This window comes from Pogona vitticeps, chromosome 3, assembly GCF_051106095.1.
Source record: "Pogona vitticeps strain Pit_001003342236 chromosome 3, PviZW2.1, whole genome shotgun sequence".
NCBI lineage: Eukaryota > Metazoa > Chordata > Lepidosauria > Squamata > Agamidae > Pogona > Pogona vitticeps.
The window spans coordinates 1,246,836-1,274,779 of record NC_135785.1 but is presented as its reverse complement, the minus strand read 5'-3'; the positions used below and the strand labels follow the sequence as shown (position 1 = coordinate 1,274,779).

The 27,944-nt window shown below is 54.6% G+C and overlaps 1 protein-coding gene across 3 annotated transcripts in view; it reads right to left on the bottom strand.

Moving 5' to 3' along the window:
- Positions 1–27,944, bottom strand: part of FGF12 (fibroblast growth factor 12) — a 216,904-nt gene that overhangs the window by 68,500 nt on the left and 120,460 nt on the right. Inside the window, exon 1 of one of the 3 annotated variants that reach the window (XM_072996385.2) lies at positions 21,017–21,605. The exons of the other annotated variants lie outside the window; for them this stretch is intronic. Coding sequence (XP_072852486.2) covers positions 21,017–21,215 — 199 coding nt within the window. The 5' untranslated portion in view covers positions 21,216–21,605. Of the gene's footprint in view, positions 1–21,016; positions 21,606–27,944 lie in introns of those variants that run through there. 3 annotated transcript variants of the gene reach the window in all.

The window sequence follows — 27,944 nt, the reverse complement described above, 5'->3', positions numbered from 1 at the left end:
CATTGGAACAATCTCCCTCTGGAGATTCGTGCAGCCCCTACACTGGGCATCTTTAAAACCCAATTAAAAACATGGTTGTTCATTCAGGCCTTCCCTCCAACCAATTCTTGATTTTCTTTTTCTTAATTTCCCTATTTTTATTTTATTGTAGTCGTTTTGTATTATTATGTATTTGTTTGTGTTTTTATTGTCTGATTTTATATTGGAAGCCACCTAGAGTGGTCCGGTGATCCAGATAGGCAGGGTATAAATCAAACAAACAAACAAACAAACAAACAAACAAATAAAGTTTTGATCGGGTCACCTGCCTGGTAGACAGAGGGAATGCTGTAGAAATAGTATACCTTGACTTCAGGAAAGCTTTTGAAAAAGTGCCCCATGATCTCCTGATTAGCAAACTAACTAGGTGTGGGCTGGACAGATCAAGTGCCAGGTGGATACACAATTGGCTACAGAATCGTACTCAGAGGGTGATGATTAATGGGTCCTTCTCTAACTGGGAGGAGGTAACTAGTAGGGTACCCCAAGACTCAGTCCTGGTCCCTGTACTCTTCAACATTTTTATTAATGACCCAGATCAGGGAAGACAGGGAATCTGCAGATGACACAATATTGGGTGGATTAGCTGGAAGACAGAAACAAAATTCAAAATGATCTGGATAGGCTTGAGCATCGGGCTGAAAACAACAGAATGGAATTTAACAGGCATGAGTGCAAAGTTCTACACATGGGGTGGAAAAAAAACCCAAACACAAAGTTACAAGATGGGGGATATCTGGCTCAGCAATACTATGAGTGAGAAGGATCTTGGAATTGTCGTAGATCACAAGCTGAATCCAGAAGAGCCAACAGTGTAATGTGGAAGTAGAAAAGGCAAATGATATTTTAGAGAGCATTAACAGAAATATCATTTTCCAAATCCCGTGAGGTACAACTTCCCCTTCATTTGGCACTGGCTAGACCTCATCTTGAATAATGTGTCCAATTCTGGACACTGTACTTCAAGATGGACGCTGACGAACTGGAACAAGTTCAGAGAAGGGCAAGAAGGATGATCAGGAGCTGGAAACCTAAGCCCTAGGAGGAAAGACTAAAAGAAATGGGCTTGTTGAGTCTTGAGAGAAGAAGACGGAGGGGATCGAGGAGAGCACTCTTCAAATCCTTGAAAGGTAGTCACATCCAGAGGAGGGTCAGGGTCTGTTCTCGATCATCCCAGAGTGCAGGACACGTCATCATGGGATCAGCTGCAGCTGAAGCTAGATCTTGGCTGAATATCAGGAAAAAGATCTTAACTATCAGAGCAGTACTGTACAAAAATGGAACCCATTCCCTCTGGAGGTGGCGAGTGCTCCAACGCTGGGGGCCTTCAAGAGAGAGCTAAACAACCATCCGTCTGATCTGCTTTGATTTGAATTCCTGCCTTGATCAGGGGGTTGGACTCAATGGCCTTTTGGGCCCTTTCCAGCTCCATTATTCTAGGATTCTATGAGAGCCAAGTTCCTAGTATCTGGACGGTCTCTTCAATCATGTAGCTTCACTCCTGATCAGATTCAGGCTCCTTCCAACTCAATTATCCTATCATTCTATGGTCCCTGATCTGAAACGATTGTCTAGTCTCTGATGCTGCCTAACACGCCTTGCAGCTTCCTCGGTCTTGGCGTTCTCTTCCAGCGGCTCACCAGAGGCTTCGTTCTGCAATATTTATTTACTGATTTCTGCAAATTACCAATGGCATCTCTGCCGGTAAGTGCCACACAAAATGGCCCCATAGAACAGATTAAGACAATAACATTATGTGAAGCTTATTCTTACTGGGCCAAGATGGATGTTATTAAGTAACGGTTAACTGGAGCAAGCTATAGAGAAGGACTGGGGAGCAGTTGGCCGGTAGTTTCCTCCCCCACTCTGCAGTTGTGTGTGTGTGTGTGTCTCGCTCTCTTGCAGCTGTCATGCCACAAGCGCTGCCCTCTTCTGCAAATTCCCCAGGGAAGCGGCCGTGCTCAGTTTATCCAAGGGGTTTCTACCCAGCAGATGGGGTGGGTTCATGGTGGGGCCACCTCCAGAGCACGATTCTCAAGCATGCATCGCAGTGAAAGGAAAGGCTTTTCTGCATTTATCTCAGTGGGGTTTGGAGAGCTCCATGAACCTGCCACAGGGCACCAGCAGAGTTTTCCAACCACACAGATCCTCGTCTTCCAGAAGCCATTTCCTTCGTGATCATAAAGATCAAGACAAGGAGCTATTCCATCTTGGAGGAATAGAGGAAGCTGCACTCTGCTGAGTCGGCCCCTGATCCATCCAAGCAGAGCATAGGGAGGGTCCTTTTTTTTCCGGATCACCTCTCCCATAATCCTTTCACCAGCAAGGCCCCCAGCCATGTGGTCTAGGGGATGATGAGAGCTGTTGTCCCAAAACAAAACAAAAAAACACCTTTTTTTTCAGGCTCTGTGAAAGAGCATACCTTTTCGACTCTAACTCCCAAACTGGCCACAGTAGCTGGAGGACGCCAGATTCTTACCAGTCCATTTTTCCAACCTCCAGGCATAAGCTAGCTAGCGTATGCTAGCTCTGACTGGCAGTTGCCCCACCGCTTGCCCTCTGCTCAAAACAGACAGAAATCCGGAATCCTTTACGCAAAGCATATGCGGTCCCCTCACCGGAGTGAGACCCCATCCCTTAGCAGCAGCAGAATGGAACGGACACAGCCTTCTATTTGCTAGAGCGACAGAAGAGGCAGGACAGGGCAGGGAGAGAGTCCAGATTTTTACACCCTCTTCAGGAGTCAGAAATTTCCCACAGGGGTGGAGAGAGACGTCCAGGCTTCTGCTCCCTCCCTGTGGCCAGGATCCTACGGGTCACCCGCAGAACCTTTCATGTTCTGCCCATGCAACGTGCATCATCAATGGGCCTCTTGCAGAAGGCTGGCTTGTCCTTGTGGGGAGAAGTATGGAGGCCCTCCCCTTGAACCCGGCCCATGTCCAAGCAGAGCTGCTCATCCTCCATCCGTTGCACAATCATTTTGAGGGGACAAGATTTCAACCTGTATCTTAAGGAGCACAGAAGCCAACGTTGCTCTTGCTATGCGCCACCAAATTCCTTCAGACGTACGGCAACGAAAGAGGTCCCTTCGGATTAGGTAATATTCAGCATTCAACAACTAAGGTGTCGGGGGTGTGCGAATCTCTTTGCCCCTGTGATCACAGGAGCAATCACAGAATCCTAGAAAAGTGAAGTTGGAAGGGGGTCTATAAGGCCATTGAGTCCAACCCCCTGCTCAAGGCAGGAATGCAATCAAAGCATGTCTGCCAGGTGATTATCTTTCTTGAATACCTCCAGTGTTGGAGTGCTCACGTTGCTTTCGCACCTCCCCGCTGGCAGAAAAGCTTATATTTTACTCGCATGCAGGACCCATTCCACAGGTTGGTGAGTATGGCTGGGAGAAAATACCGTATTTTCCATCTATAAGACTATACTTTTATCTAAAATCTTTAGACTAATAATTGAGGGTCGTCTTATACACAGAAGTAAGCTGAGGAGAAAAAACCAAGTGGAGGGGGAAGCAGGGATCAAAGTGGTCCTGCAGGGCTTTGATCCTTTTTCTCTACATTTGCTAAGCCCCACTTAGATTTCTTAATTTTGGGTTAGAAAATTGGGGGGGCATCTTATACATGGGTGCATCTTATACATGAAAAATACGGTACATAGGGAAACTCAGGTTCCCTGTTCCCCTCCCCCCCACATCAAACTTTCTACTTTTTCAATGGAAATTTTGAGGAATTGCTGTATTTAAGGTAGGGGGAGACATGCCGGTAAAAGATTACTTTTCTTGAGTGAGTGAAATGAGAAGCAAACTTGTTCTACTCAAATTGCCAGTTCTTTTGCAACACAAAGAGGCGTAGGTTGACATAGACAACACTCATAGCGGTGAGGAGGCGATGTAGCCCTCTCTTGGGGGGGGCTTTGGCTGCTGGTGGAGGGGAGTCCAGAGGGAGCAGCCCCCTGCAGCTGTCTTTCATCTCGGGGATATTCAGAATGTGGCTGGCATAAATCGTAGGCTTTTGCCGTTTCATATTTCATAAATATGCAAAACAGCCTAACTTTATATGCTAAGATAGCATATAACATTTAGGTTTGAAATGAAAGTAAGTTTGAATATATTTTTCTACCAAAATATTGCTCTTACAGTCCCCTCCCCCCCTGCAAAAATCTGTCAAAAAAGAGATGCTTTTTTCTTTGCAAAATAATCCTCCCTCCAGTTTTCTTTCCCATGGTTTCCACATTTCCAGAAATCTTATAGATCTCGGTACAAAGGTTCCTTCTGTAATTCTGGAGGAAAATCTCTTTCTTTCCTCCATGTCCTCCTGCTAGTCTCCTCTTCCTTTGTTACTGGAACCCTCTTTTCCTTCCCAATTTAGTTTTCTTTAATTTCCACAGCTCAGCTCCCGAAGAGCTGCTTGGCCAGATGGAGGGGCCGTGTCTGCAGGGACAGAAAATGTGCCTAAGTTGAACACCTGGAGCGCCAAGCTAGGCACAGGACAAGGGAGAAGGCAAGGCACCCACTGGTAGCAGCACAGCGTTTGCTCCACAGATTTGCACAGTGACTTTTTTTTTTACACACAAGTAGTTGAATTTAGGAGATCACCACCTCACTCTAGACTGGGCATCTGTAGATTCAGAGAGAGGCAACAGAAGCATCACAAGACTGGGTTGCAGACACTCCCAGCAACCCTCAAAAGTGGAACAGGTCACTGGTGCCCTGCTTTTTTTTTTTGCAGTGGAGGTAGGATTTCTTCCCATTTTACTGCATTCGGGGGGGGGGGGCTGCCTCGGGCTCCCTGAGAGCTCGGAAACACTTCCTCCTTTCCACTCCCCTCAAGCAGGCAAGCCTTGCTTCACCTGGACAAAAAAAAGACGTTGCCACCTGCAAGGGAACTGAAGCAAATTCCTGTTTGCTGTCTCCCACCTGAATGATGTTGCGACAGAGGGACAGAGAAGAGGCTGCCCAGATGACGGACTGCTCACAGAGAAGGAAGCAGAAGAACCTCCAAGCAGCAGGTAGAAATGGGGTTGGAGGGGCAAGAAAGAGAGACAGAGTGAGGTAGATTTTCAAGCCCCTTCGGCAAGGGTGCAGAAGCCTCTAGCAGCAAACACCCGAGAGCCGGAAGCCAGCCCTGGCGGAGCAGGGGGTGCCCCAAAAATGATCCATGAGGTCCTTCTCTGAGATGATCATGGCCAGCCACCACCATGGCCTGCATTCATAATGGACACAGAGTTGTGGATTAAGTCTGGATGGGACCGTTCCTGGGTTCTCTGCGGGCTTTCTTGTAGGTTTGTGAAGGATTCTCCAAAAGCCACTCCTTCTTCATGAGACGATGGGTGGCCTTGATTCTGTTCTGATTGACTAGAGACGCAGACAACAACCCAGCCAGCAGCTTCTAATCGTCAAAAATCTATAAAGCAAGGTCACTGCCACTCTAGTGACCCCAAAAAAACACCCAAACCACCGCAAAACCCTCCTGCCATTATATTTTCAAGGTGGGAGAGGGAAGATCACCCCCTCTCAGGCAAGTAGGTGCCCCCCGGACAGCTCCTCGCCCTCAACGTGTCCATTAGGAACATAACCCGTTGAGCAAAGAGAAAAACAGATCCGACTCTCAAGGCTTTCTACGGAGGTCTCGGTTCAGCTGACCGGGTACGCTAGTTCCCGGCGACACAAACGCGGTGTCCGTGTGTGTCTGCAGGAGGACTCCACCTCCGACTCCTCATTTCCTTCATGCAATGTTCACACCTGTCATAGATTTTCCACCGGCACATGTAAGAGAAAGAGAGAGCCATTCGCGAAATGTCCTTGGTACCACAGCCAGCCCGGCCCCTACAGGCGCGGGGAAAACGTGACCAGAAGGTGGAATTTTTAGCAGAATCACAGGATTCTCCATCACAATGGAAGAGACCCACATGGGTCATCCAGCCAAGCCCTCGGCTGCAGCGCTCATTGTTTGCCATCCACCTCAGGCCCCATTGAGAAGCCCAGCCGCTCTGATCCACTTGGGAGGATGGGGGGCATCCACAGAACCCGTCTCTGGGACGGGGAGGTCCCTCCTTTAGAGACAACCCCCTCCCCCCCCCCGTTCTTCCACTTCGGTGGATTATGAAGTGTTGTGTTTTTATCACATCCAACCACGGCAATAAATAACCATGCAGACAAAGAAGAATAATTATAAAGCACATTGCACCAAAAGAACAGGGTGTTCTGAAAGACAAATATGCACTATTCATTTGGGAGGTATAAAACCATGCAGTTGGGGGGGGGAAGCAACTTTGGCTAATGAATTTAGTCTTCAGCCCACCCCTGCTGTCCTCTAAATCCAACATCACGACCATGATGGCCTGTGAGCATCAGCGCTTGTAGACGGCCGTATTTATGAGGGAGGAGGCTGAACTCTCTGAGTGCCCATCCTGGGCCCATCTTGGGTCTCTGGAGTGACCCGAAAGGAAAGGCAGCGTCTCTTAAGACACACACGTCTACAGACACACAATTTAAAGCCTCCTGCAAAGGGGACCCAGGGTGGTGTCGTGGTCTGATGGGGCAGGAATACAAAGACCAGCCTCGAGAACCCTCCTGCCTGATCTGCAGAGTGTGTGTGAATGCTGGGCAAACCCAAGTGAACCCCCCCACCCACCCTCCTCGGTCTCAAAAGCAGAGCCAGTGTCCAAAAAGACAGGTCGCACCGTGGATGGTTGGCGGCAGGTTGCAGAGGACGGAGACAGAGCCCTGGAGCCTCTTGTCAACATCACACATCTGTGTGCAAAAAAGGGGGGAGGGAGGGTGGCCACAGCAGGGGAGAAAGGCAGGGTCTGTCTGTCTGTCCTCCTTCCTTGCTTCCGCTCTTTCCCTGTACCAAACCGCTGCACAATCTAAAAGTATGGATGTACCTGAGATTTGGGTAAAATGAAAAACAAATGAAAATGTTCAGATAGACCATTTTTGATCAAATGCACATTGCAAATTCATTGCAAACAAACAAATGAATAAGACTAAGGTTTTCAGCCCTTGATCCAACACACAGGAAAGCCGGCGGGGTGCAGGCCATTACCTAAAAATCCTGATTTTTCCCTCTATCCCTGCTCCATGCTGGCCTTCAAAATACAAATTATCCCAGTACCTTTATATTTTGCTACTGAGGGATACAAATGTGGCTAAAGAAATGACGTCGCACGGGACCGTCAAGACCATGAAATGTTAAGACAACATGAGCTTTTGTGGTCACCCATCACGTGGCACAGCGCTTCGGTTCTTCTACAACTGTAGACCCCACGGGGGCCCGGATTCTGAACAGTGGTGGTTGATGCCCCCAAATGTGAGCCAGGCAAATGCTATTTTAGGCTGCATTAACAGAAGTATAGTCTCCAATCCCTTAAATCCTTACAAAGATCCAACAAACCTCACCCTAAATGATGGTAAACAAAAGCAAACCCCAAAACACATTCAAAGCAGGAAGGAACAACCCTATGTTTCAAAACCTCACTCAGGCTGCTAGCCCCTGAGGGAAAACTGGCCTGAAGAGAAAGGTCTTCCTTGGAGAATGTCTGCCAAGATGGGGCCAGGCTGGCCTCCAGTGGCAGGGAGTTCCAAAGTCTCCGGGAGCAGCCACGGAGGAGGCCCTCTGCAAGTGGTGAGGGTGGCGGGACTGAGAGAAAGGCGTCTCCTGAGGACCTTAACACCCAGGAAGGCTCATCAAGGGCGACGTGCTCCTCGTCCCCTCCCTTACAGTCCTGCCCTTCCCGTGAGCTGAGATACCCAAGTCGAAGGAAACTGCCCAACACAACTTGGGCCCTTCACAAATTTGCTTCCGAAAACGCAGGTTGCCTTCCACCCACCCCTTGTCAACTTCACAGCTAGGACTACTGGTCCCAGAATCCTCCAGCCTGCATTCTGGCTGGGAGATTTTAGGAGCTGTTTTCCAAAAGAAGTAACTTCTCCCAACCTCTGATCAAACAAGACCGTGGTTCAATCAGCATCCGGCAAAGCCTGTCCTGCCAGAGCTGCCGGTTCAAACCCTCCTCTGTCACTTCCTCTGGGAGCGCCGAAGGCAGCCCGCCCACCCGCCCGCTTGGCTCAAGCCCATGAACCTTCTTCCCCACTCTTGCATTTTAAAGGTCAGTTTCCGCCACCCACGCCCCAGCTCCCTCCCCCTATGTGTCATGGAGAGGGGGAGAGGGAGGGAAGAAAGGTACAATTGGAAAAGACTTCGGGGTGGGGTGGGGGAAAAGAGCCCGGTCTGAGGATTGTGATTTTGTGGCTCCAGACAGCAGCCCTTGGCAAAGGAGATCCTGCGAGTCTCCTTGATTGAGAAGGAAGGAAGGAAGGAAGGAAGGAAGGAAGGAAGGAAGGAAGGAAGGAAGGAAGGAAGGAAGGAAGGAAGGAAGGAAGGAAGGAAGGAAGGAAGGAAGGAAGGGAGGGAGGAAGGGAGGAAGGGAGGAAGGAGATGATGAGTGGAAGGAAGGAAGGAGGAAAGGAAGGAAGGAAGGAAGGAAGGAAGGAAGGAAGGGAGGAAGGGAGGAAGGTTGGTGTTGGGGAAAGTAATAAATATGAAAGTGTTGGCTGGTGTGGGGGTAAGTGGGGGGGGGCTGCCTGGCCTCAACCTAGCTTCCCCCCACTAGCCCACTGCTGCCTGTTCCCTTTTCCCCACAGACAGATCACTGGAACTCGCAGCCTCATGATCTGTGAGTGAGCTGGAAAGGGATGCAGCAGCAGCAGCAGCAGCAGCAAACGGGAGCCTTTCCCCCAAGTCTGTTGGTCTCTCCATGTCTTCTGCCTCCTGAACCGAGCTGCCAAGGCACGCGCTGCCAGTGGCGGGTTTTCTGCAGCTCCAGCAGGCAGAACTCCAAAAGTAATACATTTCCGTGAAAAGAAAGGCAGATGTCTCCTCAACCTTAGGAAGAGGCCCCAGAGCGAGCGAGAGAGCGGCTTCCTCCAGAGGGGCTCGACTCTCCCTCAAGGCAAGGGTTGAAACAGAGCTTCGACGGCTGGCTCTCGGGGAGGCTGGACCTCTTTTCGTCAAGGGGTTGGGCCTGAACCGCCCTTCGGGTCTCTCACCCCTGTCGTCTACCATTCTACGACACAGCCGCCCACCCTTGTGTCTACCCTGTATCTGAACAGATGCAAGGCACAGACAGAGAGAGAGGGCGAATCGTGAAGCCCCACAGAGGGGCAAGAGAGTCCTGGCTCACATTCTGCCACGGAAGATGGCCTTTTTCTTTTTTTAAAAAAAACACCACCTTAAAAATCCCCCCCCCCCGGCCACCTCTGATACTCCAGCCCACACTTTTGGAAGAAAAGTTCTATCTTTTCCCACAAGACGGAGCTTATGTGGGGAACGCCTTCCAAACGAACCCTTAGCCCACCCCCCACCCCCGGGGGTCTGCTTCAGGGCCAGACTCCCCCAGCCCAACCCAGACAATTGGCCATGGAGCCGCCGAGACAACAGTGACGTTCTTGAAAGTGACACAAAGGTAAAGACCTGATCCAATAAAACCAGCACCCCCTTCTCAGCTTCCTCCTGCATTCCCTGCAGCCGGCTGGGGGGGGGGGGATATGCTCTTCCTCCACAGACCGTGCAGAGAGCTGCACCCGCATCTTGGCAAGGGGCGCCGTGGACTGCTCAGGGGAGCAGAGCAAGAGAACCCCTACGGATGTTCTCCTCCGCTTCTGCCAGGCCGGCCCACGGTGCCCCGGACAGAAGGCAGGACGGCCTGCTAAGGACCGAGACCTCTCCAGGATCCCTGCCGGCTCTAGAAAAACAGCCCAACCAGGAGGAACACCCCACCCTACTCCACCCCACTGCATGTCGCTGGACGGATGGGTGGCATTCTGCTTCCAGAATCACCTGCTGCACTGAGTCCCATTTTGAACTAAACCATGACTCTGGGACTCATTGGGGGGGGGGGTCAAACAGTCCATGTCCACACAGAAAGGGTGCTTCTACGTCTTCCCTTGATATTCCTAGCCTCCCTGGACTGGGATGCTGTCCTTAACAGGACAAGCATTACAGAGGAGGAAAAGGTGGGCAGGGTCCTCATCATCTCCACGTCCCACCACCCGAGGCTCAGGCCGTCTCTCTTGGGCATCCTGAGAGCCACCGTTCACAAGAGCGGCATCTCCAATTGTCACCACGGAAGCCCTTGACGCTGGGAGTCTCTGGGCCCCCCCCTTCCTCCTATCACTTTATGTAACACCGTCCAGACACTCTTTATTGGACAGAATGCAGGAGCCCAACCTTTCCTAGCCAGAGGCAAGGACCCCGAGTGCAGATACAGAAACCCGAACTCTGGGGGCTACTCCTGCAAGCTCCCCCTTTGTCAATAACACAAAACCCCTTGGCTGCAGGCCAGGAACATAACTGTGATGCTTTTATTTATTTATTACTTTCATCGATATGCCACCTTGTTACTGCCAGAGCACTGTTTTGGGTGCTTTACAGACAGTTAAAATAAACTACACAGAACTAAATACAACATAAATAGAAAAAATGGAAGCAATGGCACAACTGATGATGCTCCCTGTTTTTCTAGCTGCCTGCGGACAAAGCTTTAGCCGCCCCACTAACCACAGCCGCTCAGCGGGATGCTGGAACGTCACCAGCTGCTCCCACGGAGGACAGAAGCAGAAACCCAGACAAGGATAAAGACTCCCCTGGGGCTGGCAGAGGGGAATTCGGAGAAAAATCGACAACTACTCAGCAACCCACGAGGTCCCTATAGATTCAGCATCTTGCTTCACATACAGCCAGTTCTGAGCGCACGCACACACACATGCACACACACAGATACGTACACACCTTACACCCAAGAGCCAGTGTGGTGCAATGGACACAGTGACTCATGTGGGTGGGGCGACCTGAACCCCCACTTGGAAGCTTTCGGAGGGCAACAGTCACAGGAAACCACTCCTCGAACACCTGGGGGGTCACCAGAAGTGGCTTCACCTAAAGAGCACACACACACACACACAACAGGAAGCTCAAGTTGGATAACAAGAGGCAAGAGTGCAACTCTCGGCTTGACTGACCTTGGCTCTCGGTGACCTTGGGACGGTCGCGCACCGGCCCTGCGTTACCAAGTTGTGGTGAGGATAAAAGGAGGGGGGGAGGGAGAAACACCAATGCCTGCCACCCTGAATAAAGTTGGAGGAAGGCAGGACTGGCATTTATTAAACACATACAAATATGTAATTCACATCAGTTCTAGTGGCTGTTGAGGAAGAGGACAATAAAAAAAATATCTAAGTGAGCAGCATTTCACAGGAAAAACAAGATTCGCAGACTTCCTAAGGATACCTAAAAGCAAGTGGAGGCCAAGGAGAGAATAATCCATGGGTGTGGAGAGACTGTTCTCCTGTCCGGCTAGCGCTGTTTCTAAATTAAAGGGTGGCACCCATCCTCACCTGCCCACCCTCCCCTCATTTCCCTGTCTTCCAAAGTCCGGTCCCTCCTGTTCTCAAATCTCTGCAGTGCTCCACCTCCATCACGCTGCCCTTTCCTTTCACAGCTTATCAATCGTCTGCTGCTGAAAATCTCTCCCGCTCCCTGCCCCATCCAGGGCTGGTGATCATTCCGTGAACCCACAGCCGGCCACCAAAGGACTCACACCCTGGCACGGGTAAGTCAGGCTTGCAAGAGATGTGGCAACAAAAACAGATGCAATATTCAAGCAAACAGGTGACAACCTCATTTCATTACTTGGAAGTTATTGGCACATTCAACTCAGACAATTTTCTGAGATGGCTGGCTCAGAATGCCTCTGGAATTTCCTTCTGCTGGAAGTGTCTCCCTAGAATGATTTATTTGGTGCAGATTCTGCAAAAAAAAAGAAAATGCCTCGAATCATCACCCAGAACTTGGATCAACCTGAAAGCTTTTGGAAAAAAAGCTGAGCCATCAGTTGCCTTCAAAGAGGGCTTCGGAGCAGGGCTGCCCTGAGGACAAGCATCTCCTGCCAGGCCCTTGGCTTCAGCTCTTCCTGATCTCTGCCCCAGTTTCCCCCACTTCCTTCAAAAGGATCGGCACCATTTCTCCAACCACCAACCACCTTTGGTGCTCAGAGGAACTCTGACAGATGCCCTCTTGGGAGACCCTGGGGTTGCTCCTTTCGTGGGCGGCCACAAAGCCCGTGGGAGGCAGACAAGCCCTCTTGCCTGGGGTGTGTGTGTGTGTGTGGTGTGTGTGTCCCCTACTGGTAACAACTAGATAACATCACAAACAGTTATGCTGAAAGCAAGGGGGGGCAGATTTGAGTCTCCTGCCGCCAGTGCCAAACTGACTGTGCACGTTTGGCACATTTTCAACAGAAAAAGAAAATAAGAGCTAGTTTATGTTCAAGGAACATCTCTACAGAATCAACACTTTTACAAAAAAAAAAAACTGAGAAGCAAGACAGTCACCCTGGATGTATGTCCTCTTTCATTTCTGTGAATCTTAATTAAGTTGTTAAAAAGAAAAAAGAAACCAAAGGCATGGGAGCTGTCTGTTTAGATGTTGAGCCGGCAGCCATCCTGACCCTAACGGGGGCACCCTTCGCCCCAGACTCGGAGATCCGCCGTTTTGTTCCTCTCCCGACGGGTTCCCCCTCCTCCTCCTCCACCCCCCGCCACCCCATCGCCTGCAAGGCTGGGGCTTTCCTCGCCACGGCCACCAACACCCGGGCTGACGGAACACGTGAGCCACGGACACGTGAAGGCGGCAGCTCCAGCAGAAAATGCCATTTGCTCCGCAATATTTGTTTTGCCATTTGCGTCTCCGCTGCCTCTGTTCAGAGAAGCAGAGAAACGCACCACCCACACGGTCCTTTTGAAACTAATCGCCGTCTTCCCCGGGACTCTCGCTGGGCTGGCTGCGTTTCTGCCGGCTCAAAGGGCTCCCGGTATAAACGGGTGTCGACAATGACAGCGCCGGAGAACACACAGAACGGCGACCATTCAGGATCCCATCCACCCCGGGGAGGCTCCAGCCATTTCCACTCCATGCCGCAACCACAATCACACTCTCTGGAGGCTCACGATCACACAAGCAGACCACGCGGCACACAAGGCGCCAAGCGAACCCCATGGATGAGTCTTCGGAGAGGGGTGAGAGGGTTGCCCCACTGAATGGCGCCAATGCCTGACACCACAAGGCTGAGCTGCTGGTGGAGCGATCAGAGAGCAAGGGGGAGGAAGGAAGGGGCTCTTTGCCCCACCCGCTGCTCTTCTTTGGGATTTTCTACCACCACCATCTTCGACATCCCACTTTTCCTCCAAATGAAAGCCGGTTGGGATGCACAGTCTACCTCCCCCCCTTCCCTGCTCTGTCCCGACAACCTCCCTCCTGTAGGGCAGAACAGGCTGAAAGGCCACGAGTGGCCCAGGGCCACCCAAGGCGTTTCGGATCACCCAGGTCGCCAAGGGGCTGAGCGGAGGCTTGGCTCTCCTGCGGTGCCCACACTCCTCTCCCACACCACTTTCTCCCTCTAAAGTCCGCCCCCAGCTGGGCCTTCGTTGAGTGCTGGTGCCAACCAGCCTGGGTCCAAGCCCTCCAGGACGGACCTTACAGGATCCCAAGTCCAAAAAGGACAGCCTGCAGGTGCCTGATCCAACAGCTTTAAAACTGGGGGTGCTCCGAAGGGGGGGGCATCAAGTCACCCTGTTGCAGAAGAAGGGCAGAGAGAAAACGTGGCCTGCGTTCCAGCCCATGAGCCAAACCATGCGGGTCCTGCCTGCCAAGGACACCTGGGAGTGCTGGCCCAACGATCCTTCTGGCGCTAGTCTTGCTTAGGTCCCAATCCTGGCTCAGCAAGAGGGAGGGCCTTAGCAAGCCGTCTTCTACCCTCCCTCCCCTCGCATGGCAGGCACAAATCAGCCAAGTCTGAACTGGCTTCATTTTTTGGAGCTCCACAGAAGGCTGTGCTGGCGGGGGGATTCTGGGAGTTGTAGTCAAAACCAGCAGAACATTTGCAAGCTTTGTGCATAAATAAATCCCCTCACCTGTGGCCACGGACAACACAAAGGAGAGACAGCCAGTCAGATGTTTTGCAAAGAGGGCAGTTCAGACCAGCTGGGTGAAGGGATGGCAACCTAGAGCCAGTTCACGTCCTGGACTAGCAAACGGCTGCTATGCAAAAGGTGACGCGGGAGAAGGCTTGGCCAAGCTGGGTGCCCTGAGGGAGGCCAGGGGGCTCTCGAGTCTGGTGCCCCCCCCCAAGTCCTTGCTGGGTGCCTTGACTCAAAGTCTTCCCGCTCCGGAGAGCAATGCCTTTGTTCGCTCCCCTTCATGCAGCCGCTAAGGGCGTAGACCCCCCCCCACCCTGCAACCGCCCCACCATGACGCCCCCCAAGGGAAAGGCTGTTCCAACAGCAAAGAAGAGGCAGGCTCCTTCCTCCAGATCCCTAGAACCTTCTCACGCTACAGGCCACGAATCCCAGGATTCAGCACGCAAGCAAAAGAGGTATAGACTCTATGTCTATAAAGGTAAGCCATCTTTATAGCCTATCTCTCCTCCAAGACGCTCAAGGTAGCGTGGGTGGTTCTCCTCCTCCTCCCCGTTACATCCTCACAAACGCCCTGCAAGGTGGGTCAGAACTCGAGTAGGCAATGGAAGGTTAGCCAAGCGCAAGGCTTGGGCAGCGAGTGGGAAAACGAGGAAACCTGTTCCCCCCCCCACACACACAGAAAAGTTCCAGGACTGTTCCTTATAGCCTTTGACGATGTAAATCATGAGAAACTCTCGGCTGTTCTTGACTCTTGATTGTCCCAATGTGGAACTGGCATCTTGGATAAAAAAGCTACAGTCAGGACAGAACAGGGAGAGACAGGAAGGTCTCCTATAAGGAAAGGCGTCAGGTAAGGATGCATTTTATCTCCTCGTATGTTCAGTCTGTACACAGAGCATGTCATATGGAAAGCCAGACTAGATTCAGATGTGAGGAGGAGTGAAAATCGGTGGAAGAAACAGTCGTCATCTAAAAGATGCAGACGGCACCCTCTTACTGGCAGAAAGCAGCAACGACGGGAAACGTCTGTTAGAGAAAGTGAAAGAAGAAAGTGCCAAAGCAGGACTGCAGTTGAATGTGAATGAGACCAAAATCCTCATGACTAAGAAGAAATACACAACTTTAGAACTGATGGTGAAGAAACTGAAATAGGGAAGAATTCTGTAGACCTTGGTTCAATCCGTCCGAGTGGAGAGTGCAGCCAAGAAATCAGGAGAAGGCTGAGACTCAGAAGGGTGGCAATGAAGGAATTAGAGAAGGTTTGTGTTCATCAAGAGCTGAGCAGACCTGTTGAGGGCAAGATATTTTGGAGGTGCCTCATTTATAAAGTCACAGCAAGCCAGACGTGACTGGGCGGCACAGGACAACACCAACAGGGTCCGACCCCTCCAAGAATACAGGGATGTTCAACTCTCCCTGTTCCTCTCTCTCCCCCCTCCCTTTGGTCTTTGTATTTGATGGGAAGTAACACTCTTAGTCTCCCCCGAAAGACACAAGGAGGACATTGCAGTGTTCTACCCATTGCTCTGCGACCCATGCTTGCTGGAGCCCCAGGATGCTGGACGAGCCCTTGACACCCATCTTCTCATCCTGTACTGCCTTGCATTTGAAAAAGAATTAATAAATGGTATCACTTTGACTCGAATCTCTCTCTCTCTCTCTCTCTCTCTCTCTCTCTCTCTCTCTCTCTCTGATGGGACTCAGGGGTGTGACAGACTGCCTACACAGGCAGATGGTGCATGATGGTGCACCGGGCAGTCTGGCTCCCTACCGCCGCCCCAACCACCCTCACCATCTGCCTGGCTTTATTGAGAGAACTGGCACCACAGAGACACAGATACGTCTACCACGTGCTACTCCGCAAAACGCAGGTCTGCAGCATGCTGAGGTCTAGCAGGAACCGTCATGGAAGGACAGCGTGGAGGAGGTGGGGGTGGGGGCGAAGTCTGAAGCTTCCAATTCAGCTCCTTGGAGTGGGGGGCCCCACCCCGTCCTTACAGAAAGTCAACACAAAACGAGGCAGAGCAGGGGCGTCTTGGAAATAGAAAAAGGTGAGGAGAAAGGGGGTAAGTTTCAACATGGCCATCTTTCCGGAAAAAAGCCAATGGTAGCAACCGCATTTGCTCCCAGCGGCATGTCAGGAAGATCCCTCCCCCCTCCGCAAGGACATGAGTCTTCACAACAACCCTACAGGGTGGTCCTCCGGTTCCAAAACAAAACTGAGTGCCGTGGAGTCCGGGGGGGGGGTCAGAAAAAAACCAACCTAAAGCAGCTTCTGCTTCTGCATTACACCCTAATCCCTTCACACTGGCCATGGAAGACAAACCACCCAGGTCTACCTCACAAGCCAGTGGGAAGGATTACTGACAAGAGAGCTGGTGAAGCCCTCGGACCTCCTTGGACTTGCTATATAAATATGAGCCTCACCGTGGCTGCTAATATTAATAGCCTCCACTATGGAGACGAGAGATTAATGTCTTAATCCCTTAACAGCGGTGCGATGCCGGTAGCAACCACACACAGAATAATGGATTAATACCCCCGCACACATCCATACACACACACACTCACACACACACACATATCCAGAGACAGAAGCAGAGAAAGAGAGAGAGAATGAATAACACCATTATTCGAATATTCTGCCGCTCTGGGGTGACACCCCCCCCGAATCAGCTCTTTCCTTTGATCCTTTAGCAATGGGAGGCCTTTTCATTTGCTGATGCCATGCTGCACCCAGAAAGGATTATTTCTCACCCACCTAGAATGGCAGTTTTCTCCCACCCCCTCACCAGCAACGCTCCTGGGCCAAAAGAGCCATGCCGCGGAAGGGGAAAGGGGGCGGGTTGCCCTGCGCCTCCACTCTTCACCGGCACCACACGCAAAGCGGGCCCTCCCCTGCCAACGGCCAGCCCCCCCTTCACCACACCTGTGTCTGGGCCTTGTCACAGATGCCACAGAAAACCTTGCCCCCACCACCCTGTCCTGTGTTGGCCCCGGGCCCTTCTTGGGACCCTAGAACAGAAGGAGAAAAGGCACCGAGTCTGGAAGGGGCTTGACGGAAGGGAGAAAATGCCAACAGTGCCCCCCCCTCCACTACAATCCCAAGTGGGGGGGGAATCCCTTCAGCAAGAGAGACTCCTGCCTCAAAGAAGGGCATCCTTCAAAAGCCACCCCTCTTGCCCACACCATTGCCGGGGGGGCAGCGGACGGAGTGATCACAGGCACCCTGAACTCACCTGCTTGACCGCGCTTCTGGAAGCCAAGCAGGGCTGGGCCTGGCTAAGCGCTCAGCCGGGGGACCTCCAGGCTGGGCTAAGAAGGCACCCTGCCTAAAGCCTCAGACACTCGTGGCTGCCCCTCAGGGGTGGCCGTCCTGGGCGACCTCCGCCCCCCCCCCGCACAGCCTTACTCAGGAGGAAGCACCCTTTGGCATCCCTGTCTTCCTTGGCATCCAAAAATCCTGCAAGAGAGACCAAGCTGCCTCTACGGGAAATGCCAGCTCCTCCTATCTTCGGCCCCTTGGCCAAAGGCTGGCGTGTCCGTGGCACACAGTGGCGCAGGCAGCACATATGGGGAGCCTAAGATGCCCCTCTGGTACCGAAGAGGATTCTGCCCTTAAGCACCTCTAAGAAGCACCTCCCCCTACCCACGCGAAGGAGCTGCTCAACTCCAGAAGCCGATTCCACACCAGCCCATTTTTATGCACCAGCCCTTCCTGACCCTTCCCTGAGAGGGAGACGAGCCCTGGAGTCGGCTCCGGCCTCTGCCGTTTCTCTTCTCTCTCTCTTTGGAGGCTGCAGGCCAGCCGGTGGGGTCTCCTTTCCATGGGTCCAGTTCAGACCCCCTAAGAGTGCTGAGCGACCAACTCTGCTGTCCCAGCGGAGGGGGCAAAAATCCTTGGAGGCAACAACACTCATAGGATGATCCCAGGAGCGCATCCTGTGTGCCAGCCCAGCTGGTGGGTGCAGAACGGGAAGGACCCTCAGTTCACGGTACTGTGGAGAATCCACCCAACGGATGTTTAGCAATATGCCCTGGATCCGTTCCAGTCGGATCTCGTCCGGTCTGGTCTCTCCTGGGAGGGGCCCAAAGACAGGCCAGTCAGCGTGGCCAGGCGGTTCTTGCTGGGCTTCGAGGCCTCTCCACTCCTTTCTAAAAGATGCTGTCTGCCAGTTGTTCTGGGGGAATAAAATCTGAAATCCCAAGGGGTAAAACATAACAGGAAGGAACTGAAACAGGGGGTATGGTGGCCGGGGGGGGGGGAGGCAGGGCTGGGAGATAGGCCTAGAACTAGCCCAAGTGCGTGGCTTTGCAGCATCCCAAAACATCCTGCAGGATTGAGCAAGAAGCCCAGCTGAAGCTCAGAGCCAGGTGGGGTGTGTGTGTCTGTGTGTCTGTGTGTGTGTGACAGAGAAAGAGAGATCCAGAGCCAAAAAAAGAGGCACATCTGAGCTTGTACTGGGTGGGGAACCCATCTCTTGTCCTTGTCCCACTCTGCGACATAACTGCTGAAAGATGGGTGCCTGCCCCTCTTTCTTCTAGAGACTGGCTGGCTAAAGCCAAGAAAAATCTCAGCCATGTCTGAACTGTGCTATGAAACGCAGGAGCATCCAGAAATGGAAGCAGTCCTGCCCACAAACCAGGGTTGAGTAAGGAAAAGCACCTTCCCGATGCGAAGCCACGAGTCCTCCGAAGGCAAAGAGGCAACGCCTTCCTGAGAAGAGACCAAACGTGGCCCCACAGAAGCCAACAATTCCTGCTTCTTGGTGGGAACGTCCCCGTTTCTTTTCCCATCGGCTCCAGATCTTTTTTGCAGGCAGAAAAGATGGGTCAAGACCCCTGCCCAGGCAACCCAGCAAAGAATCTGCACCTTGGCGTTGACCACATGAACTCCTTCGGGTCTGGGGATCCCTTCAAGATGGCTTTGGGGAGCTCCTTGGCTGCCCCTCCCCATTAGGCTCACAGCCGGCACTCCCCCATACAACGGAGACAGAGAATGGGTGTGGTTCTCCTCAATGCTCCCCTGGCCGGAAACACACACACACACCAGGAACAAGAAAGAGTGGAAGCAGACATGGGTAAACCTTAAGAAAGACTGGGGGGGGGGGCAAAGGGTGCTCTCTTGGTGGGCTCCTCCCAGACCTTTAAAACAAGTCTGGGTTTTTTTTTTTTCCATGGGATTTCAGTTCTGAACTTTATGAAATGGGCGATGGGAGTGAGAGTTACTCTGAACGAATCGATTCAGAAACGGGAGCCGCTGCGAAGGCTGCTACCTGCCCATTCGTATCAAGGTGAGCAGAACAGAGGCCACCTTTTTCTCTGCCTTTCTGGTTTGGCCTCCAAAAGATGCCACCTCACCTGGGGATGCTGGAATTTGCCTCACAGCCCACAGTCAACACCTACTTTTGTTCGCATCCCTTTACGCAGCCCTTCTCACTACCTCCAACGCGTTTCTTTTTATCCTCCATCTTGAATGATCGTTTATTGTTGTAAAATTGTTGTTACATTTTAAATTGTTTTACTTTTTTTGTTGTGAGCTGTCCAGAGCAGACATTGTCTAGATGGGCGGCATACAAGTTTAATAAATAAATAAATTCTGTCTGCACCATGGAACTCCCTTCTGCTCCTGGCCACTCTGGGTCTCTCTGGTGACCCCTCCCTTTTTGGGGGGGGGGAAACCCAGGCCAGAAAAGGAACTTCTACGGCCAGCAGCCTTTGTTCCACCCGGTCCAACAAGTAAACACAATTCATTCTTTTGCATCACCAGTTTCTCAGGATCCTGTGAGGAATGGTTAAGACACTTTTAAAAATCCATTTAACAGAAAGGCAATGAAGTCCACCAACAGTTTAACCCAAGTGTTTCAGGGCTGCTTTCCTGCGCTCCCTTCTCTGCTCCCTTCTCTGCCCAAGTGCAGAAGCAATGCTGATTCGCCTCCCTACCAAGAGTAAGAGACCGAGCTGGAATAAACCCGGAACTTGATATGCATTGATGTCCGAGCAATTCTGCAGCAAGTCAGAAACACCTGAGGAACAGAAAGGGCCCCTCAAACATGCTTTTGTGCATGTTGTGGCTCAGTTTGCCTGCAAGTTCCCCCACCCCCCCAATTTCGCAGATCTGAAGAAGACAGCTGGACCAGCATTTCCCCCTGCCCCGAAACACACCACTTTTTTTACCCCTGGAACTAGGCACACAAAAGCCTTCAAACTGAAGCTGAATTCCAGGGGCAAAAAAAGGCAGGTGGGGGGGGTGTCACACCTCACCCTGAGCTTTCCACCCAAACCATCACCACCCTCAGTTCGCAACACTGGCCTTCCCCAGGTCCCTGGTTGCAAAAAGTGCACAGATGACCACGTTGGCTGCATCTAGCCATGGAATTTCAGGTGTACATCTAGAATATCTTCCTTATCTGTCCTATTTGGTATCCTGCAAAATGGCCCTAAACTTGGAAAAAAGAGAGACCGATCTGGAAACTAATACTCAGCGCAGTCGAAACCCTGTGGGTACTGGCATCCCTGAAGTTGCCCCAAGAAGCGCCAAGAGCAGCTCTGGCCCCGCTGAGGGCTACTCTTGAGTAAGGGAGCGGCTGAATCCTCCTCCGGTTCACAGCCCCTGCCATCTCGGTGACCCCCTCTGCTCCGGGGCCACCAGCTGGCCTATAAGCGTCATCCTCCAGCTGACAACGTGGAAGGCGTGCAACTCCCCCACTCCACCCCCGGGCAGGGCACTTCCCCGACGGCCCTCTCCCTGCACAGGCCGGTCCCAGCGACCACCAGTCCCGCCGCCGCCGCGGGCAGGGCAAGGCAGATCAGCGCGGCTGATCCCAGTTGCAGGGCGGTGCCTTTCCTCGGGGAGCGGCCGGAGGAGGCCCTGACAACTTGCCATTCACCCGCGCGCCCTCCCCCATATCCCGGGCATCCGACGGCGCCCCTCGGCGGACGGGACGGGCCTGGGAGCCGGGCGGGGGGGGGGGGGGTCGGGATGCGACTGACCTGGTCTCCGCCGGACGTGCCTCTTGCGGCCGCTGCAGAAGCGCACCTTGCTGAAGACGCCCAGGACGTGCCTCTCGCAGAGGGAGCGCCCGTCCTTGCTGGGGCTCGAGCGGCGCTTGGAGGCCGAGACGCGGTCGCTGTTGGACTCGCGCGCCTGCCGCTTCTGCCGGATCAGCGAGCTGGCGATGGCCGCCGCCATGGCCGGACGGGGCGGAGGCGGCGGCGGCGGCGGGGAAGGCAGTCACGGGGGGCCGCTAGCCCTCCTCGCCCCCGCGGCGGCGCCGGGCCCCCATGGCCGCCGCGGAAGCGGGGCCCGACGGCAGCGAGGAAGGGGCCCCGCGCTCGCCCTCCCCCGCAGCCCGCGGGCCGGGGGGAGGAAAGGGGCCCCGGCCCCCGGCGCCGCCCGCCTGGCTGCCCTCCCTCCGCGCCCCTTCCGGCAGCTCCGACGGCGCGGCTCCCGGCGGCGGCCCCGCTCGCCTGTCCAGCGCCGCTCCGGCCCGGCCCGCGGCAGCTGCGCTCCCAGTCCCGGCACCAGCACCTCGGAGGGGGGGGGGGCTGCGCGCGGAAAGGCCGGCGGGCGGGGCCCGGGATAGGCCGGCCAAGTCCAGGGATCCCCGGCGGCGGCTCTTGCTGCAGGCGGCGGCGGTCGGTGGCTGGCTGGCGGGCTGGCTCTCCGGCGCCCGGCCTCCCTTATTTCCCCGGCGCAGCCAGCAGGGCCCGGCGGAGCATCACCAGGCAGGGGCGGCGGCGGCGGCGGCGGCGGCGGAGTCCGACGGGGCGGCGGCAGCAGCGCGTTCGGCCGGGGGTGTCGGGGGGCTCCGCAGGCGCCGGCAAGGAGGGGCTCCGGGCTGAGCCGCGCTGCCGCGGGGCCCGAGGGGCGCCCGCCCGGCCCGCTTCATCGCCCCTCCCGAAGGGCCGCCGGCTCCTCCACCGGGCCGGCCGGGCCGGACTCCCCCTCCGCCTCTCCGCCGCCTCCTCCTCCTCCTCCTCCTCTCTGCTTCTTCTTCGTCTCCGAAGGCGAAGGAAGCGCCGTCTGCCTTGGCGCTTGTTGCGGGGATGCGAGGCGAGCTGAGGGGAGGGAGGGGAGGGGAGGGGGCCGAAGGCGGGCTCTCTCGCGGTAGCGCGCCCGCGCGCGCCCCCGACAACCTCCCCCCCCCCCGCCGCCTTTTCTTCCCGCCTCCCGCAGCTCCTCCTCCGGCGGCGGCGGCGGCGGCGACAGGAGCATCCCGGGGCTGGGCGAGGGGGGGGGGGTCTTCGCCCCGGAGCACCGACATCGTTCCCCGGCTGCCCCAGCGGCTGCTGCTCCTCCGCATCCTCGCCTTCCCCGATCCTCGCCCCGGGGGGGGGGGCTTCCGCAGGCGAGGCCAGACCCTCCAGGGCAGCCGCGCGAGCCGCCCAGCCTCCGCCGCCGCCCGAGCCCTCCTGGCGGCCACCGCCGGGGCGGTACTGCAGAGGGGAGGGGGGCGGGAAGGGAAGGGAAGGGACGGGCCTTGGGTCCCGATCCGGGGGCTGGGCTGGGGGAAGCCGTCCCCGCCGCCTCGGGCGGCGGCTGCTGCCGCCCGCCCACCCTCCCGCCCGGCGGGGACTCGCCTGGCCCTCTCGCTCCGGCTTCTACGCAATCCTACGTGACCGAGGTTTGGATGAGAGGCTGGCCCGGGCAGGCGGGCGGGCGGGCGGCGCGGGAGGCACCGGCACTGCGGGCACGGCGGCCCCGACGGGGGCGGCGGAGGCGGAGGGGGGAAGAGAGGGAAAGACCAGCGCCCCGGGACCGTTCCCGCAGCGCGGCGGCGGGAGCCTCTGCAGGAGAGCGGCGCCTTCCCCTGAGCATGGGCAGAGCGCCCCTCGCGCTGGCCCCACCAGGTAAGCCCCGCCGGTCGCCAGCGCGGAGAGCGGAAAGGCGGAATCCCCCAGCCCCCCCAAGGCATCTCTCGCCACGGAACAGCCCCGCGCCCCGCCTTGCTGGTCGGCCGGATCGGGCCCTCTGCCGCCTGTCGAACTGCTGCCTAGGGCAGGCGAGCGCCGCTGGCAGAAGGGCTGCCCGCCCCCAGTTCAGTCTTCCAAGCTGGTTCAGGGCCAGAGAGCTCTCTCTCTCTCTCTCTGTGTGTGTGTGTGTTTGATCATTGCCATTAAACCTCGGGTGAAACACCTCAGGTCCCTCGAAATTGCCACCAACCCCCAGAAAGGCTTGCCTTCTCCCCCACTCCCTATTTCACTGCCCAGAGAAGGTGGCACCATGGCAACCAGTACCCCCCCCCAAAAAAAGCCCTGGCCTTTGAGAGAACCCCCAGCCTCCCACCCCACCCATCCCTCCAACCTAGACCTTGCTCGGCACAGAGGGAGGGGTAGCAAATGGCCAGCCATGGGAACCTCGAGAGCGGAAGAAGCCACAGGGGGAGAGGCCGGCCTCTGTCAAAGGCGCTGCCCTCCCAGACCCGAGAGGCCAACCTCTTCTGCAAGTCTGCCAAAGTGGCACCGGGTCGGTGGCCTTGGGGCTGAGCCTGGGGCCTCGGGGCATGGCCTGACCGGTTCTTCTCTTATGGGGGAGACTGCCAGACCGCACAAAATCCCTCCTCAATGGGCACTGCTATGGCTGTTCTGCCCCCCACTCCCACTCCCAATCAGTAGGAAGGTCTACCAGGGAAAAAAGCAAAACAGCCTTCCGGATGCTCATGGATTGGTACAGAAAGGACCTCCTGCCATCCTTCTCTCCGTCTCCAGGGCGTCTCCCCCACTTCAGAGGGGCGGTCCCTCCCAAAATCTGGCTCTTAGCAAACCACTCCTAGCCTGGCCAAAGGATATCTCGCCAGCTTCTCCAGTGCCAGCCTGCCTTCCGTTTTCTCTAGCAGCGTGAGAGCCTCGCCACCCACAGACCAACTCTGCATTCTAGATAAACCAAGAAGAGCCTCATCTGGAGAGGGTGTTGTTGTTGTTGTGGGCCATCAAGCTGCTCCCAAATTACGGTGACCCTATGATTCAATGCCCTCCCCAAAGTCCTGGCATTAACAGCTCTAGCAAGCCCAGGGCTTCCTTCCTGGGCCAGTCCACCTCGTTATCTGATTCCCCTCTTCTCCAGCTGCCTCCCACTTTCCCCAGCATCGTTATCTTTCCCAGCGAGTCTGAGGTGCCCAGGAATTGGAGAGGCAGGACTACTGCATCCATCATTCCTCCACCACTGACTGACGTCTGAGCCTGATTGGTAAACCGATCGCATTTGGTTCAATGGGTTTAGGGAACTGGCTTTCTATGCAGGAAAAGCAGGAATGCCAAGAGGAATTTAAAACCCCTGCTTGTCAGGGGCAGATCGACAGGAAGTCAATACGCAGGGCATGTTACGACGGACAGATTTTTCTGGCAGGGCTTCAGCCTCGCGGGAGGGAAGAAGACCCCAGATTCAGTCCCGCCGGAGTTCGCCTCTGATGAAAAACATCCCGCTGGCAGAAGCTGAGGCTTGGGAGAGACCAGCCGCCACTGGAAAGCACAGACCGTCCTGGGCCGGGGCCAGCGGCATGAAGGCTGGGAAGACGGATGGCCAGAGCGCCGTCTGTCCATTTCGGAATGCAGCAAAAGGCGGTGCCGCTGGCCTTCCTCTGCATCTCCAGGGAAATGTGGAGTGGCGGGGAGGGGGGGCATGGTGGACAGCCAAGAGACTTTGGGGCTCTGTCCTCGGCCTGCGTGGTTGTGGCCCCCTCACCCCAGCTGATCGGTGGGATTAACCTTTATATTCAAGAAAAGAAAAAGAAGAAGGCAAAACGTCCTCTCTGACTCTTGGGGACTGATGAGGGCTCACGGATCCTGCAGCTGGTGGCCTAAGGGGGTAGGCGGGAGAAGTGTAAAAAAAAAAAAAGGCTGGGGTTAGGGTTCCTCTGCACCAAGGAAGAACCTCTGGAGAGGCTGAAGAGGAACCCCAGAGGTCATCTTGCTGAACCCCACTGGACCAGGAAAAAGCACGGCTTCCAACCTCTGTTTGGAAAGCTCGGATAAAAAGCGAGCCAGTCTCCCCCCCCCCCCCTCCGGCATCATGAAAGAGCCCATTCATTGCAAGGTCAAGCAGCTCGTCTACTTTCTGGCTGGGATTGCTTTCTGGGAGATTGAAATCCAGCCTCCTGGCTGAAACCTTGGAGGAGGGCGGTGTGGTGGGGCCGGAAGGGTCTGAGACCAGCTTAGGCCCGCCGGAGGCTCCTTCCTCGGTTCGTGTCCAAGCTGCATGCTTTTGGGGAGACCTCCCCTTTGCAGAATGTTCCCTTTCCCTTTTAGCTCCCTCCTTTGGGAGGGAGGGAGGGATGCTACGGAGGGGGAAACCCATCATTTAACCCATCCTTGTTAGAACTGCTCAGGAACTCGGTCCTCCGCATTGTCAAGGATGCTTATTAAGCAGAAACAAGGCTGACGCTTTATGTTTTATTAATATTTTATCCTCTGCCAGGCAGCCCCTTCTTGCATGTAGCAGAGTAATTAAAATCCAGGTTGTTTGGGGCGCTCTGGGGTGTCTCGGCATGGGCGGAAGATGTTCAAAAGAGGCTTGGGTAAACCCTGGAATTACAACGTTTTAACTCCCTCATCATCTCTGAGTTTCCTCAGCCTTTGCTTGGGGAAGGGAGGGGAGAGCAGAATGAATGCCAGTCCTCAAAAATCGCCAAGGAGGATAGCAAAGGAGGGGAAGATCTGGTCATGGGTTTGGGGTCCCTAGATTTGGAAGAAAAAAAAAACAATTGAAGGCTCTTGTTCAGTGATTCCCCTCCAAGCCCCTCTCCTGAAGCAAACATGAAATGCGGGCAAAACTAAATGAAATGTGCCTGCATCTATTCAGAACCCAAGACTTCCCCCAAATTTCGAGAAAGCTGCTCTGAAAATGGAACCTGTATCCTCCTGCCCCCACAGCCCTACTGTAGGATGATGCTGCATCACCTGTGGGCCGGTGCACAGATGCAAGAGCGTCCCTCCAGCCACTTTTTCTCGACTGCAGAGGAAACCCGAGCGTCCACTTTGGCCCTGGCGATCTTGGCCGACTCATGCCAGACCCCCCCCTTCCGCCCTTTTGCTCAGCTCTGAGCCGTGGAGGTTGCGCGCAGGGCCTTCTGCTCTGCTGAGCAGCTGCGGCGTTTTGGCACCTAACACCTTCAGGCCCCAAAAGGCCCACATGGGGAAGGGGGCACAGAGTAAGGCAAAGCCCAAACCAGCTCATTTCTGGCAACCCAGAGTTGACCCAATGGGATGGATAAAGCTTTGAAGTGCTTCAGAGTCGGTAGGTTTGGGAACCGCAGCCGACACGGAGCGGAGCTTCACTGAATACCTCCCGCGGCCTGATGCCACCTCAACGGAGGTAGCGCCGTCCTCAAGGAAACCTAGCATCTGTGGTTGGAGAGGTCCTTACCAGGCTGTGCTAAGAGGGATCCACTGCCTTCCTGGCACCACGGAGGACAATTCAAGCCCCTCACCAAGCTAGAAACCCCAAGGGCTCCTCAAGGTGGCAACAGCTCTAGCAGAGCAGCTGGGTTGTCCGTCTGTCCTCCAGGTGCTTAACTACACGTCCCAGAATTCCCCAGGCAGAAGGTGTAATAATAATGATTTTAAAATCTGCATGCTTCTCTTTCTGCACCCAGTAGATGCAGCCATAGAAGAGTTCCCTTCCTTCCTTCCTTCTCATTCATCTTCCGAATCTGAAGCCCTGCAGAAAAGAAAGCAGCACCCCTTCCTCTCAGGTCAGGCGATCTGTGCACTAATTCTTTTCCAAGGAAGCCCAGCAGATGTAAACCCCTTAATCCTTCCTATCCTTTAGCAAGTTCTGGAGCGATGAGACAAGTTATGTGCTTTCCTAGGAACAATGTTCACAAGATCTTCTATTAGCTCCTTGGAACCAACCCTGCCCATCCTGCCTGCTCAGCCCCCCCCCCCCAAATCCCCAGATAGGATCGACACAGAAAGACACTGGTCTCCGTCTGAATGGGGAGCAGCATCAACGGAAGCCGTGGAAAAAGGAGAGAGCAGACACTCTGGAGATTACAGCCAGCTTGGCTCAGTGTGAACTTTGAAGAGAGAGAGAGAGAGAGAGAACGAGGGGGGGGGGTTGGAAAACGAGAGGAGGAAGCGCTCCTTTTAGAAGCTGGGAAGAAGAGGGAGAGGTTTCTGCCTGACAACAGAAGCGGTTATTCCTCTTGAGTGACTTTTCATCACCTAAATCAAAGCGAGGTGTGGAGGAGCCGAGCTTCGGCTGCCTGAAAGGCAACCTCCGCAGCCTGAGAATGAGGCTGTCAGGCTGCATTTTCCTCCAAGGAAATCCAATTGAGTTCGCAACCCGCCCCTCCCCGGCATCTCATTTTCACAAAAATCTGCTTCTGAGAGAGCTCTGATCAGGCCAAAACGCAAAGGGCAAACGCTGTTTGCCAAAGAGGCTCCTGAACGCAGCCTTGAGCCGGCGGGAAGAGGATGGAGGTCGGTGGAAAGCACAAACGCCACTCAATTCTCCAAAAGGGCCAAAGCCGGGCTCCCAAATGGCTCCCTCTTTGCCATGACTCCCACTGGCAGCTCATTGCAGAAGAACCTTCTCTACAGGGGTTGGCTGGGCTGGACAGAAAGGCATGAAGGGATAGTGCAAAGCCCGGCCCGGGGGGCGGGGGGGGGGGAGAGATGCTTGTGGACTGAGGAAGCCAAGGGTGGCCGAAGACAGCAGCGATGCCTCGGCCCAGGTTGTGCACTTCTCTGGGGCATCTGGTGTCACCTGTGGGATGCAGTTCTCTCCCTTTGGTGCCACTTCAAATGGCCATGTGTTCAAGGCTTGAGCTGTGGTCTTCTATCGAGTTAGGACAGGCCCTTCTGTCAAATATACTCCCTAAGTATTAAGCTTAACTGCTGTCTGGCTCACTGATCCAGAGAAGAGATCGGTAAGGTGGATTTTGATGCTCACAGGGGCCACTGTTGCTGTTCACTCTGC